The sequence below is a fragment of the Schistocerca americana genome, chromosome 1, assembly GCF_021461395.2.
Source record: "Schistocerca americana isolate TAMUIC-IGC-003095 chromosome 1, iqSchAmer2.1, whole genome shotgun sequence".
NCBI classification, from domain to species: Eukaryota; Metazoa; Arthropoda; class Insecta; order Orthoptera; family Acrididae; genus Schistocerca; species Schistocerca americana.
The window spans coordinates 387212749-387227363 of record NC_060119.1 but is presented as its reverse complement, the minus strand read 5'-3'; the positions used below and the strand labels follow the sequence as shown (position 1 = coordinate 387227363).

Here is a 14615-nt window from a genome sequence, read left to right as displayed (position 1 = left end):
AAGAGGACAGCATTTTTCAAGGCTCTGTACCAAGAGTTACACTCTTCCTCATAGCCCTCAATGGGCTAGTGACATCGGTCATATCACTGGTCATACCCGAGATGTATGTCAACAACTTTTGCACTTGATATAGCTCACAGTCTCTAACCATGACTGAACGCCAGCTCCAAGATGCCATCTCCCGAGCTTCTGCTTTGGCTCTTTCTCGTGGGTACCAGTTGCCCCCCACAAAAACGTGAGTCGTGCATTTCTATCGTCATACTACAGTCCATACTGACCCTGAACTGTTCTTGGGTACTTGCTTGAATATTGTTGCACATTCCCGATTTTTGGGACTTCTCTGTGATAAAAAGCCGAAAAGCTGACAAGGCTGCCTGATATTCATCAACTAAGAACTGGCTGCATGCAAAAGCTTAAGGCTCTCTGCTTTCTGGCCCATACCTCTTGGGCTGCAGATCGTGCTGCTCCTCACCATATTTGTCATGCCCTGGTCTCATCCCAGTTGGGCTTTGGCTACCAGATTTATGGCTCAGCAACACTTTCAGCTTTGATATTATTGCACCAGGTCTATCATCAAGCAGTAAAGCAATGTATACATGTGAAGGTTTTTCACACTCTCAGACTTTTTACGTGTAATACGTATTGTGTAAACAGTGCCAGGGGTTAGCTCACTGGCAGTGTCAGAGAGTGGAGGAAGATCTCAGATAGTTGTGCTTTGCAAGTTTGGACTTTTCTTGTTGACAGTAATCTCCATCTCCTAAGAGCTGCTTGCTGTAGCTCTCTCACAAGAAAAACTATACCGGCATTGTCAGGTGAGCTAGAGTACTTGGAGAGTGCTGAGTGGCCATATTGCGTCCCAATTTGTATTATGTCCAAAATTTGTGCTGTATTTCACAATTTGTACACTACTACATCCTGGTAATATATTTTGCCGTATTTGTGCATATGTTAAATAAAACTGAGCGAAGAAATTGCCTATTTTATTTCCTAAATGAACAGCATGAACATTTAGCCTATTTCGAAAGTTCTAAACTTAAATAGTGCTATACAACAAATAATATATAAAAAATCATGGACACATTATGTAGATTAATTAATGACACAACTTGTTTTCCATTGTAGGGGTAGCACTCTTCTGAATAGTGGGTGCTTTTCCCCCTCTTTAACAATGTACTTGCATGTGGGGCAGTTATTGGAGGGATGTCACAGGGGGCACTTACTGGCCCCACACACCTTCTAAAATGATTATTTCTGTAAATCACTGCTGTCACCTGCATCGGGGCATCGCGTGGTATCAGCGGCGATGAATGAAAATGTGTACCGGACCAGGGTTTGAACGTGGGATCTCCTCCAGAATGAGATTTCCACTCTGCAGCAGAGTGTGCGCCGATATACGCAGGAGAGCTTCTGTAAAGTTTGGAAGGTAGGAGGCGAGGTACTGGCAGAAGTAAAGCTGTGAGGACGGGGGCGTCAGTCGTGCTTGGGTAGCTCAGTTGGTAGAGCACTTGCCCGCGAAGGACAAAGGTCCCGAGTTCGAGTCTCGGTCCGGCACACAGTTTTAATCTGCCACGAAGTTTCATATCTGGGATCTCCTGCTTACTAGGCAGGTGCATTAACCACTGATCATTTCTCCCACATTATTTTATTGTATACTTATACGGATATGGTGTCTGTTCTTCCGGACATGTCCGAAAGAATAGACACCATTGATGACCTGCAGCCGTCTAGAACGAAATTAGAACTGTATTAATACCTTCAGCTGCTAACAGGCGTTGATATATAAACGGGGACAAGTTTAAAATATGTGCCCCGACCAGGACTCGAACCCGGGATCTACTGCTTACGTGGCAGACACACTATCCATCTGAGCCACCAAGGGCACTAATTTCATTCTAGACAGCTGCAGGTCATCAATGGTGTCTGTTCTTTCGGACATGTCCAAAAGAACAGACACCGTATCCCTATAAGTATATAGTTCTGGCAATGCCAGCCATGACCTTCTTCTTCTGTGTGGATGCACACATATTCCCCGAACTCTTATGGGACTTACGACTAATGAGTGTGTTGGGGTGGGACACTACGAATGTAGTGTGTAGACATACAGGGTGAGAATGTGGGTCTCGCAGGAGGTGTGAGTTGCGTTATGCTCCGTGCCCTTGGTGGCTCAGATGGATAGAGCGTTTGCCATGTAAGCAGGAGATCCCGAGTTGAAGTCCCGGTCGGGGCACACATTTTTACCTGTCCCCGTTGATGTATATCAACGCCCGTTAGCAGCTGAAGGTATTAATATAATTCTAATTTATTTTATTGTTGTCAGTTCAACTTATGTCCGTTACACGGTTAGCCTTTACACTATTACTATTGCTGATCTCCTGACAAAAAGACAATCCTTACTTTGGTCTTTGCCCTTATTCAGGTTGGTGAGGGGTAGGATGTAGATGAGGTTTTTCTCACCACAGATGAGTAATGGGAGACCACTTGTCTGCTCTGACATATGTACCAGCCTAACTTATATGTTTTTACTTCTCCTTAAATTAATGAGTCATTCCTCTAGTCTGTACCCTGACCTATTTGTTTGTTTTTTCCTGTTCTTAATGGCAATTATCAAAACTAAATCACTCTGTTAATTGCTTAGCAGACCTCACTTTTTGTATGGTTCTCACACTAAATGTCCATATTTCACACTTGGTAAACAAACTAGTAATATGCTGATTATAAGGTTGACCCATCAGAATCTTCGTTCAGAAAACTGTTTTCCATAAGTACTCAGGCCATTACTATTACTACCAGTACCACTATTGTTATTATTATTATTATTATTATTATTGTTGTTGTTACTTTTACAAAAAGGGCACTGCTCGTTATAGAGAAACTGGCTGTTGTTTTTGGGAATATGAAAAATCCAACAAGTCTAGCAACATACCACTTCATCTTGGAAATGATGATGACTTCACTAGGACATTAAAATTTATATTGAATCACACTGAAATTCATTCTTCTCTCGTAAAATTCACAGGTGGGACAGGATAGTGGAGAAATGATTGTGGTACATGAAGTATCCTCTGCCCGCACTATAAGGTTGCTTGTGTAGTATGCATGTGTAACTTTCTGTTAAATGGTAAGTCTAATAATGTTTTTGAATGATTATTACTGAACAAAAGATTTCCTATGTTACAGATATGATACGACGAAGAGTTCTGCGAACCCGATCAATAAAAATGCTGGTTTTAGATGAAGCTGATGAAATGTTAAACAAAGGTTTCAAAGAACAGATATATGATGTATATCGATACCTTCCACCAGCTACTCAGGTATTTGACCATTCTGAAGGAATGTTTTTTTGTAATAGTTTTGTAAATTGTGTTGGAATGGGTTCTGATGGTTCTAAAGCTAGTTCAAAAATGTTGCTTGGTACTAAATGTTTTATTTTTCAGGTGGTGCTTATTTCTGCGACACTTCCTCATGAAATTTTGGAAATGACAAGTAAATTCATGACAGATCCAATAAGGATTTTAGTAAAACGGTAAGAATAAAGTCGCACTTAAAGTAAATCAAACGCTTTTATCTGAATGTTTTCTAAGATGCATACACGTGCAATTTTAAGCCTGGTTTACACCAGAGCAAATGGAAGTGAACACAAGTGAGCGAACATTCGTACCGAGCGAGGTGGCACAGTGGTTAGCACACTGGACTTGCATTCGGGAGGATGACAGTTCAATCCCGCGTCTGGCCATCCTGGTTTAGGTTTTCTGTGATTTCCCTAAATCGCTCCAGGCAAATGCCGGGATGGTTCCTTTGAAAGGGCACGGCCGACTTTCTTCCCCATCCTCCCCAAATCCGATGAGGCCGATGACCTCGCTGTTTGGTCTCTTCCCCCAAACTCTCCCCCCCCCCCCCCCCCCTCCAACCATACAGCGAACATTCACAGACAATTCACAAATGCTCACTACCATTCAGTGAACAAGTGTTTACACTAGAGGAAACAGAAGAGAACATGAGGTAATAAGCAAACCCTAAGAAAGTTGCATTGTTGTGTTTTGGCACAAATAATCAGCATAAATTTTGAGGAAAAAAATTAGTGCACCCTTTTCAAGGTTTCCAGTACACTCGAAATTTAATGTTGCAACAGTGCATATGGAGTACACAAAATGATTACATTTACAGATCAATAGGAAAAGCAGTTCCAAGGTTCCAGGTATTGACCCATGCTGCAACATCCATGTTGGCATGTGTTGTAGCCTCCACGGGCGGCAATACAGGTGCTGATTGTGGCATCCAGTTGATAGTACATATAGCGAATACTCTATTGGGATATGTTATGCCACACCTGCTTGACCTGTTCACATAGTTCTGTAAGAGTTGTTGGTTGATGAGTCGCACAAGTCACTTCCTGTCCCTTCGTATCCCACATGTGCTCAAGGGGAGACAAATCTGGAATTTGTGCTGACCAGGAAAGTTGCTCCATGTCTTGCAGGACACTTTGTTTTCATGGGCAGAGTGTGAGCGAATGCTATCATGTTGGAACAACACATCACCTTGTTGTGAGAACAACAAAAGAATGGGTCGAACACCATTCCGCATGTACCAAGTGCTGGTTAGCATCCCCTCCAGAAGCACCAGAGATGTAAGAGAATTGTAGGGTATTGCACTCCAAATGGTTCAAATGGCTCTGAGCAGGATGGGACTTAACATCTGAGGTCATCAGTCCCCTAGAACTTACAACTACTTAAACCTAACTAACCTAAGGACATCACACACATCCATGCCCGAGGCAGGATTCGAACCTGCGACCGTAGCGGTCACGCGGTTCCAGACTGTAGCTCATAGAACCGCTCGGCCACTATTGGACTCCAGACCATAAGACCTGAGATGGGGCCAGTGTTTCTTGGATGTATGAACTCTACTAGACAGCACTCACGAGGTCTACATTGTGCAGATGACCATAACTTCCATGTAGGCTGACTCTGCTTTCATCACTGAAGAGCACTGTGCGCCATTTCATCTTCCAGGTCATCCTCTGTCAACACCAGTTGAGCAATACATGTCAATGTTGTGGAAGACAGGCTACAGTTTCACATGCCCATAGTCCCACTGCTAATAACTGCTTTGCAACAGTTCGCATTGAAAGACATTACAGGCGAACTGCACAAGAAGCTTGCTGGAGGATTATCGAGAGAAAAGATAACACATTGCTGAAAGAAAATGGAATGGACTAAGGCTGAAATAGAATGTATGGAACTGTCCAAGAAGAAGAATGAAACAAGAAAGTTCTTTATAAAAGTGAACAATGCTAGAAGACGATATGCTCCAACAACCAGCTTGATTAGAGGTGAAAGAGGAAACATAATAACTGAGAGTTAACAGACTCTGGAAAGATGGCAATGATACCTTTATGATCTGCTGAATCGAGACGTAAAGCAAGCGGAGGATATCTATAATGATTGTGAGCAAGGATTGGATGATGAACAGCCACTGGATGGCCTAGGGTTAGAGGACGTTAAAAAAGCTTTAAGGAAGCTGAAGAATAACAAGGCTCCCGGCGGATAGCATTCCTGCAGAATTGCTAAATTGTGGAGGAGCAACGTTAGAGCAGCTTCTGTCACTCTCATATGGGTACAGGAAAGGATACTAGATGAATGGAATGAAGGAATATTATGTCCCATATATAAAAAGGGCAACCAAATGGAGTGTAGAAACCACCGTGGGATCACCCTCCTGAACTTGGGGAACAAGGTTTTTTTTTTTGTGTTATTTTTGATCGGCTACTCTCATAGGTGGTTAAAGAAATTGGAATATACCAAAGCGGATTTCAATGAGGAAGGTCAACAATAGACCAGATTTTCAACCTGTGCCAAATTTTGGAGAAAACTGTTGAATATAGAATTGGAATACATCATCTCTTTATTGACTTTAAGGTTGCATACTGCAGCATCAATAGAAACCAGTTGTTTCATGGTCTACAGGAGATGGGGATACATGGAAAGCTCCTGAGAATGGTTAAAATGATACTGTCTGATGTAAGAAGCTGCATTCGAGTTCGAGGAAGTTACTCAGACCCCCTGGAAATAAAAATTGGCTGCATCAAGGAGATGCATTAGCATGCTTATTATTTAATGTAGCACTCGAGAAGGTGATTAGGGAAGCAGGCCTACAGACAAAGGACACCATCTTCTACAAGTCGGTGCAGATTTTAGCATATGCATATGACGTAGACATCATAGCATGGACAGCACCAGCACTGAAAGAAGCTTTTACAGCCCTAAGTCAAGCAAGTAAGAAGATGGGGCTTATGATAAACTAAGATGAAACTAAATACATGGCCTGTGGGAAAGCACATCAACCCAGTATGCAATCATCTTTCAATGTGAATAGATACATATTTGAAAGAGTTGATAGCTTCAAGTGTCTTAGTTCCACTGTCGCTGGCTTTAATGACATCTCATCTGAAATTAAGATTAGGCTGATATCAGCAAATAAGGCATATTTTACCTTGAGTAATTTATTCCGGTCAAGGCTCCTCAGCTGCCCAACAAAATTCACTATGTATAAAACCCTTGTTAGACCAGTTCTGCTTTGGAAACATTGTCCTTGACAGAAACCGATGCAATGCCGCTTGACAGATTTAAGAGGAAAGTTTTGAGCAGAATAATTGGCCCTGTGTATGACAGAAAACAATTGAAGAAAAGGTACAATGCTGAATTGTATACCATATATGCCAATGCTCCTGCAACAAAAATCATACGATCAGGAAGGATAAGATGGTCAGGTCATGTGGCTAGGATGGAAAGGCGTCTAAGGTGATGAAGAAGATTCTCTTTGGTAATCCAGGAGGACAAAGAAGGTGAGGTTGACCTCGAGCAAGATGGTGGGATGGAGTGGAAGAAAACCTTTGGAAGTTCGGATGCAGAAAATGGAGGAGGGTAGCATGTGATTGTGAGGGTTGGCAGAAGCTAGTTGGGAAGGCCAGGGTTCATCTGGACTGTAGCGCCACAGAGCAAGACTGTCCAGTGGTATCTGCTTGATCTGCCTCTGGTGCATTTATGATGATCTTGGCGGAAGTCCATGCTGTGTGGAGGTCCAGAACCTTGTTTATGAGTGAGAATCTTCATGTGATCACTGATACTGTCATCTTTTCACAGCTGTCGCAGTACATCCAACTTGTGTGGCAATTCTCCAAAAGGATCAGCCCACCAGTCAGAAGGCCACAATTCGGCACCTTTTGAATTCGCTCAGTTGGCTGTAGGAAGCACAAGTGCATCTCCATGGTGTGGTTGCCTGCTTGCTTCACATGTTTGCACCACACTGAGCTTTTTGATTGTGGGCATTCCGTATTTATGGGTAGACACTGACAGTGCTCTGGTAGCTATGCCATAATGCTGTTTGTTGGTGGACAGTGTTTAAATCATTATCAGTACATCTACTATTTCCCACATGGCATATGCTGTCATGGGATCAAAATCTAAGTCGTCTTCCCAGGTGTACTAATTTTTTTCCAGCAGTGTAGTTAGGTCTGCAGTACAAAATTTTTATATTCAGAGAGGATTATTTTGCATGGCAAGCACTTTTTTCTTTCCTCTTTTTTTTTATGAAGTAAGAAAATTGATGCAGAAAAATAAGTAGTTAATATCTAAGGTGTACAGAAGTGTGAAATGCCTGGAAGTAGTGCACTTAGCACTGAACTACAGGTCCAGCTTTCCTCAGCATTATTCCTAAACTTAGCGAATACATCAGCTGACACTTTTTGCTGGTTTCTCATTGCAATTAAAGAGGAATTTGCAAAGCAGAACAGTAATCACTGATGACCATCATAATGTGAAGAAATGTTGGCATCAACACAGTAATTATTTGCAGCTGGAGAGATTTAAGTTAGTGGTCGTTTTGCATTTCAGTAGCTGCTATTTCTCAGATAGTTTTCAATGTCTGCATTGAAGTAAGCAAAACGTTTGAAGGGCTTTATTAAAGTACATATAAGGAAGATAATGTCAATAAAATGTGATCATTGAAATACACATATGACCTGCCACATAGGTTAGTTGGTAAAATTTACTTTATCATCATCAAAGATCCCTAACATAACAGTGATGCATCAACCATGCAATTGTGGCTACTGTGGACATAAACACCAGAATGATGAGGTCTTTTGTACACTTTATTATAATAAGTGTAGGACATAGATTTTCTAACCTACAAAGACATTTAAGGTGGGTTTCTTTCGTAACAAAAGAAAATACAAAGCTTGAGCGTATTTATTCCATTCCCAACTGGCACAAGCATCAGACCACTCTATCACTCATGCATCTTGTGTCAGCAACCCAAAGTTTGGTACAGATTTATTGATGACATCTTCATGATCTGGACTCACAGTGAAGAAGAACTCCAGAATTTCCTCTCCAACCTCAACTCCTTTGGTTCCATCAGATTCACCTGGTCCTACTCCAAATCCCACGCCACTTTCCTTGACGTTGACCTCCATCTGTCCAATGGCCAGCTTCACACGTCCGTCCACATCAAACCCACCAACAAGCAACAGTACCTCCATTATGACAGCTGCCACCCATTCCACATAAAACGGTCCCTCCCCTACAGCCTAGATCTTCGTGGCAAACGAATCTGCTCCAGTCCGGAATCCCTGAACCATTACACCAACAACCTGACAACAGCTTTCGCATCCTATAACTACCCTCCCGACCTGGTGCAGAAGCAAATAACCAGAGCCACTTCCTCATCCCCTCACCATCCCCTCAAACCCAGAACCTCCTACAGAAGAACCACAAAAGTGCCCCATTTGTGACAGGATACTTTCCGGGACTGGACCAGACTCTGACTGTGGCTCTCCAGCAGGGATACGACTTCCTCAAATCCTGCCCTGAAATGAGATCCACCCTTCATGAAATCCTCCCCACTCCACCAAGAGTGTCTTTCCGCCGTCCACCTAACCTTCGTGACCTGTTAGTTCATCCCTATGAAATCCCCAAACCACCTTCCCTACCCTCTGGCTCCTATCCTTGTAACCGCCCCCGGTGTAAAACCTGTCCCATGCACCCTCTCACCACCATGTACTCCAGTCCTGTAACCCGGAAGGTGTACACGATCAAAGGCAGAGCCACGTGTGAAAGCACCCGCGTGATTTACCAACTGACCTGCCTACACTGTGATGCATTCTATGTGGAAATGACCAGCAACAAACTGTCCATTCGCATGAATGAACACAGGCAGACAGTGTTTGTTGGTAATGAGGATCACCCTGTGGCTAAACATGCCTTGGTGCACGGCCAGCACATCTTGGCACAGTGTTACACCATCCGGGTTATCTGTATACTTCCCACCAACACAAACCTATCCGAACTCCGGAGATGGGAACTTGCTCTTCAATATATCCTCTCTTCCCGTTACCCACCAGGCCTCAATCTCAGCTAATTTCAAGTTGCCGCCACTCATACCTCACCTGTCATTCAGCAACATCTTTGCCTCTGCACATCCACCTCAACTGACATCTCTTCCCAAACTCTTTGCCTTTGAATATGTCTGCTTGTGTCTGTACATGTGTGGATGGATATGTGTGTGTGTGTGTGTGTGTGTGTGTGTGTGTGTGTGAGTGTATACCCGTCCTTTTTTCCCCCTAAGGTAAGTCTTTCCGCTCCTGGTATTGGAATGACTCCTTACCCTCTCCCCTAAAACCCAAATCCTTTCGTCTTTCCCTCTCCTTCCCTCTTTCCTGATGAAGCAACCGTTTGTTGCGAAAGCTAGAATTTTGTGTGTATGTTTGTGTTTGTTTGTGTGTCTATCGACGTGCCAGCGCTTTCGTTTGGTAAGTCACATCATCTTATATATATATATGTGTCTATCGACCTGCCAGCGCTTTTGTTTGGTAAGTTTCATCATCTTTCTTTAGATATATATATATATATATATATATATATATATATATATATATATATATATATTGTTTAATTAATTGAGTATCAGAAGTATGACATACTTCCCATTAACACCTGTATACTGCCTTTCTTAAATACAATGAGCTGCACTTTGATATTAAAATAATTTTGCAAGAATAAAAATGTATTTTATGCCAACAGTGATGAGCTGACTCTGGAAGGAATAAAACAGTTCTTTGTAGCTGTAGAAAGAGAAGAATGGAAGTTTGATACTTTGTGTGACCTTTATGATACTTTAACTATAACACAAGCTGTTATATTTTGCAACACAAAAAGGAAGGTAATGAAATTTTTTAATATATTTATTCACTTTCATTGAATGTAATGTTGCAGATCTGAATACCAATGGTTCAGTAGTAAGATGCCACATAATTTTTCATTTTGTCTTTATCATATAAGGTTCATTATTAATGACGTATGAGTAAAGGAAACAACTCACTGAATACCAATGGTTCAATAGTAAGATGCCACATAATTTTTCATTTTGTCTTTATCATATAAGGTTCATTATTAATGATTTAGGAGTAAAGGAAACAACTCACTGAATGTTGGAAGTGTTGAGTTTGTTGACATATCAAAGGGCTCGCATAAAAGAATGAAACTTCGCCCACTGTTAGATGAATTCTTTTCAAGCTACAATAAGTGTCCCCCCCCTCCCCCCTACACAAGCGATCAGACAGAGAGGGGGGGGGGGGAGAGAGAGAGAGAGAGAGAGAGAGAGAGAGAGAGAGAGAGAGAGAGAGAGAGAAAAGGGAACCACTTGGTGATATAAATAAGAGTCAGTCACATTCACACTGCACTCTCAAACTGTGGACATGGGAAACGTTGCTGGCTGCACTAGAGTTAATTACGTGCATCATAGAAAGAGCCCTGACCCTCATTGTGGTCAGAAGATGTTGATCTAATACTGCTGTCTGATACATTGTCCAAGATTCCCATTTTGGAAATTAAGATGTGAACCACGCACTTGTAACTTTGAATACTTTCAGTTGTCGAATGATTTCCTGTGTGTTTATTACAGGCTTAACAGAAGATACTGTTGACTTCACTATGTAGCCGCAGATCTTGAAATGCCTGTACGTGATCTTTGTGTTAAGAAGCATAGTTATAACTTTCCAGTTTATGTGGTGCCCGTGCTCACTCTAAGCTGTGACCTCTAACTGATGCTGCGGCCAGAGTTTTTATAGTACCAAAATTATGATGGTAGGAGTATTTGAGTTACCTTTTCCATATCACTGAGCCAAGCGATTTAGGTAAAGTAGTTTCAGAGAATCTGCCACAGAAATCTTGAAATGTTAAAATTGGCTTTTATGGGTGATGCAATGGGGTAAACTTAAGTGGGTAAACGGTTTCCCATTTCAAAAGTCGTGAAATGTCGATTGATGACAAATCCCACTCAGGTTTTCCTACTCTATGGAAATATTGGAAAAAATTGTGTAATCATCCTGCAAGATTGACGAAGAAGAAGTTGAGCTGGCTGGAGTGAACCTGTGGTTCAATTCAGTGTATTTTAATGGAAGGTTTGGGGATGAAAATGATGACTGCCAAATAGGTGCCTCAACTGCTGACTGGTAAATAAAAACAACGTCACAGGAAAGTGTGGTATACTTTGAAAGATGAGTTCCGAAATGATAGACTTTTTTCCATGGTCATCACAGGTGAGAAATCATAGTGTCATTATTACTACCCTCAAATGAAGCCAGTGGGAGACATGCAAGTTTGCCTTGCCCAAAAAAAGATCATCAAGTGAAGTAAAGTGTCAAAACAATGCCAATCACTTTTTTCGTTGTGAAAGGAGTCATCAGTTCAGTGTTTGTTCCACAGGATCAGACAGTTGACTAGGCTTTGTACCTGGACATGTTAAAATGTATATATATCACACAACAATTACCAGTGGAAGAGGCCTGATTTGTGGCAGTTGGACAACCTGTTTTACCACAACAATAATGCCCCGGCTCACACAGTGCAGTGTGTGCATGTGCGCGCCATTTTTTACTAAAAATGGAACATCCCTGTGCTTCAGTCACCCAAATTTACCCCTTAGAAAAAGAATGGAAGCACTAGCGGGCATTGCAGAAGAGGAATTAAAAAAGAAAAACGGAAGTTTCTAACAGTGTAATGAAAGGTTAAACATGTTTTACTGCTAGTGGAGAGCACTTTGAAGGAGGTTAAAGATTGTGGTTTAAAAACTAGATAATTCAATTTTAAAAAAGTAAATTTGGTTTCTTGTAATCGGGTATGTTTGTGGAATACCCTCATACAATACTTATTTTTGTTTTGTAATTTGGCTAATTAAGATTTATTTTCTTTTTTTTTTTTAATTTTCTAATAGGTAGACTGGTTAACAGAAAAAATGCGAGAGGCAAATTTTACTGTTAGCTCAATGCATGGAGACATGCCCCAAAAGGAGCGTGATGCTATTATGAAGGAATTCCGATCAGGGCAGAGGTAAGGGTCGTTGCATCTGCTTTTGTGTAGTAACAGAGCATGTATGTACATGTGCGTGAATGCCTAATTTTGATTGATTTAATTCAATGGAAAACATTTCCTTGTTTTCAGTCGTGTTCTTATTACAACAGATGTGTGGGCTAGAGGTATTGATGTTCAGCAAGTATCTCTTGTAATAAATTATGATTTGCCGAACAACAGAGAACTGTACATCCACAGGTAGGCAGTAAAATTGTTTATTTTTCCAGTTTTATCACTTCTCTACCTCTGTCTGAAATCATGTGTTTGTGTCAGTAATAGTTAGAGAAACTTTTATTTTTTCATGGCCTCAAAACCAACAAAAACATTTTTCATGTGAACAACCTATTTGCAGGATTGGTCGTTCTGGCCGATTTGGGAGAAAAGGTGTTGCCATCAATTTTGTCAAAACTGATGATATAAGAATTTTGAGAGACATTGAACAATATTATTCAACTCAGATTGACGAAATGCCTATGAATGGTAAGTATCTAATATGTAGTTTGGAGAAGGTCCATTGTGGTTCTTATGGGTTCTTGTACAAAATGAACAGCATTATTTCATTAAGCTTCTGTATAATGCATCTAAGTTTGTGACTTTCTACTGTAGACTTTTTAAGATTTGTTACACTAATGAAGGAATTGGTTTATTTGATATTGCTTATATGTAACTGAAATTAAGTTTTCTTTGTATGTAATGTACTCTAATTTTTATTACAGTTGCTGATTTGATATGAACAGTCTGGAGCCTAAGATGCATTTCTGCATTGATGAGAACTGGTGACCACGTGTTTTATCTGACAGAGGAAGATTTTTTTGTTTTGTATCAGATGTTTTAGTTCATATTCATTATTCTCAGTGTTATGCATTTATGTTATATCTTATCAGTTAAGTAAATAGTATTTCTTTATAATTTATTAGAGAGAGAGAGAGAGAGAGAGAGAGAGAGAGAGAGGATTATTGGTTTCTGCTTGGAACTGAGGTAGATAAATGTTTTCACATTAACTGGTTGATTGATATACTTGATGTAAATACTTGTAATTTAAAAACTTCACCTTAGCTTTATACACCTAAAAATATGCTGCAAATTACAGTTTGATGCCTTTCCTGTTCTTGTTGGTTTGCCTTCTGGTTGTCATGTAGTTATTTTACATTGATTTCTTACTACAGTGGTGGGTGATTACCCAGAAAGTAGTGGTTTTTTTATATTAAAAAAAAGAGAGAGAGAGAGAGAGAAAGGATTACACGCTCTGACCAGGCAGCAGTTACAATGACTGGCTTTTACACCCTTCTGCCCCTAACATACGTTTAGCAGTGCTTGTTGCACTCATGGTTTGTCACAGTACTGCAGATTTATGCCCCCCTTTTCCCTCTCTTCCTCTTTATGTATCTTAAAAGCATATCTGGAGTACCTTAATTTTTAGTTATTTATGTCAAATTATTGTGAGAAAGATATCCGCATAACATTAACATTGTATCTTCTAAGTTTCTTTTTCATATTCTTGTACAAGACAATCCACAAGATTTTTAGAAATGTAAATATATGTCCTAAAAAGAGCATTTGTGTTTACTGAGTAACAGCAGTCATGATGTGATGGAGGTCAGTCAGTGGCATTTCACAGCAGAATGTCTTGTTATCATAATTTTTTGTTAGTAAGTAAACAAAGTTTTGGTCAATTTCATTTCATACCAAAAAAAAAAAAAAAAAAAAAAAAAAGTTGCAAGCACATGTGAAGCATTTGATTTTTCCAGTTTTAAATTGCTACTAGTAGGGGGGAGCAGCTAAATAGGTGTCTCATAAAATTTATGTACAAGGAACAGTTTTGCTCTCACTTGTTTGTTTAATATTTGTTATTCTCCTACTGTCCTACAAAGACAATCTACAATCACGAAATACACAAACACAAAAATAGACACCAAAGAGCATGTGAAGTAGAATTGATAGAATAATGCTATAGGCTGGCACATAGTTTCCACAAATTTTCCATATGCCTTTTTATATGCTTACCTATTTTAACACATATGTGACTGAAAATGATAACTGTTAGGTATTTTTTAGCCAGTTGAACAGGATTCATGCAACATTTAGTCCTATCAGCAATGGTGAAGGAGCAGATTTGCAATGGGTATTTTACTCTGAATCCTTCTTCAAACATATAAGAATCCCTCCTTGGTATAGTAGTTTGGCTCCTAACACAAAGGATCCACATTC

The 14615-nt window shown here is 40.4% G+C and overlaps 1 protein-coding gene across 1 annotated transcript in view; it reads left to right on the top strand.

Annotated features, from left to right (window-relative positions):
- LOC124601644 (eukaryotic initiation factor 4A-III) overlaps positions 1-13961 on the top strand; it is a 51550-nt gene extending 37589 nt beyond the window's left edge. The window contains exons 4-10 of the mRNA XM_047136259.1: positions 3178-3311; positions 3435-3523; positions 10080-10218; positions 12271-12386; positions 12498-12605; positions 12760-12887; positions 13124-13961. Coding sequence (XP_046992215.1) covers positions 3178-3311; positions 3435-3523; positions 10080-10218; positions 12271-12386; positions 12498-12605; positions 12760-12887; positions 13124-13140 — 731 coding nt within the window. The 3' untranslated portion in view covers positions 13141-13961. The remainder of the gene's footprint in view (positions 1-3177; positions 3312-3434; positions 3524-10079; positions 10219-12270; positions 12387-12497; positions 12606-12759; positions 12888-13123) is intronic.
- Positions 13962-14615: the final 654 nt, after the last annotated feature.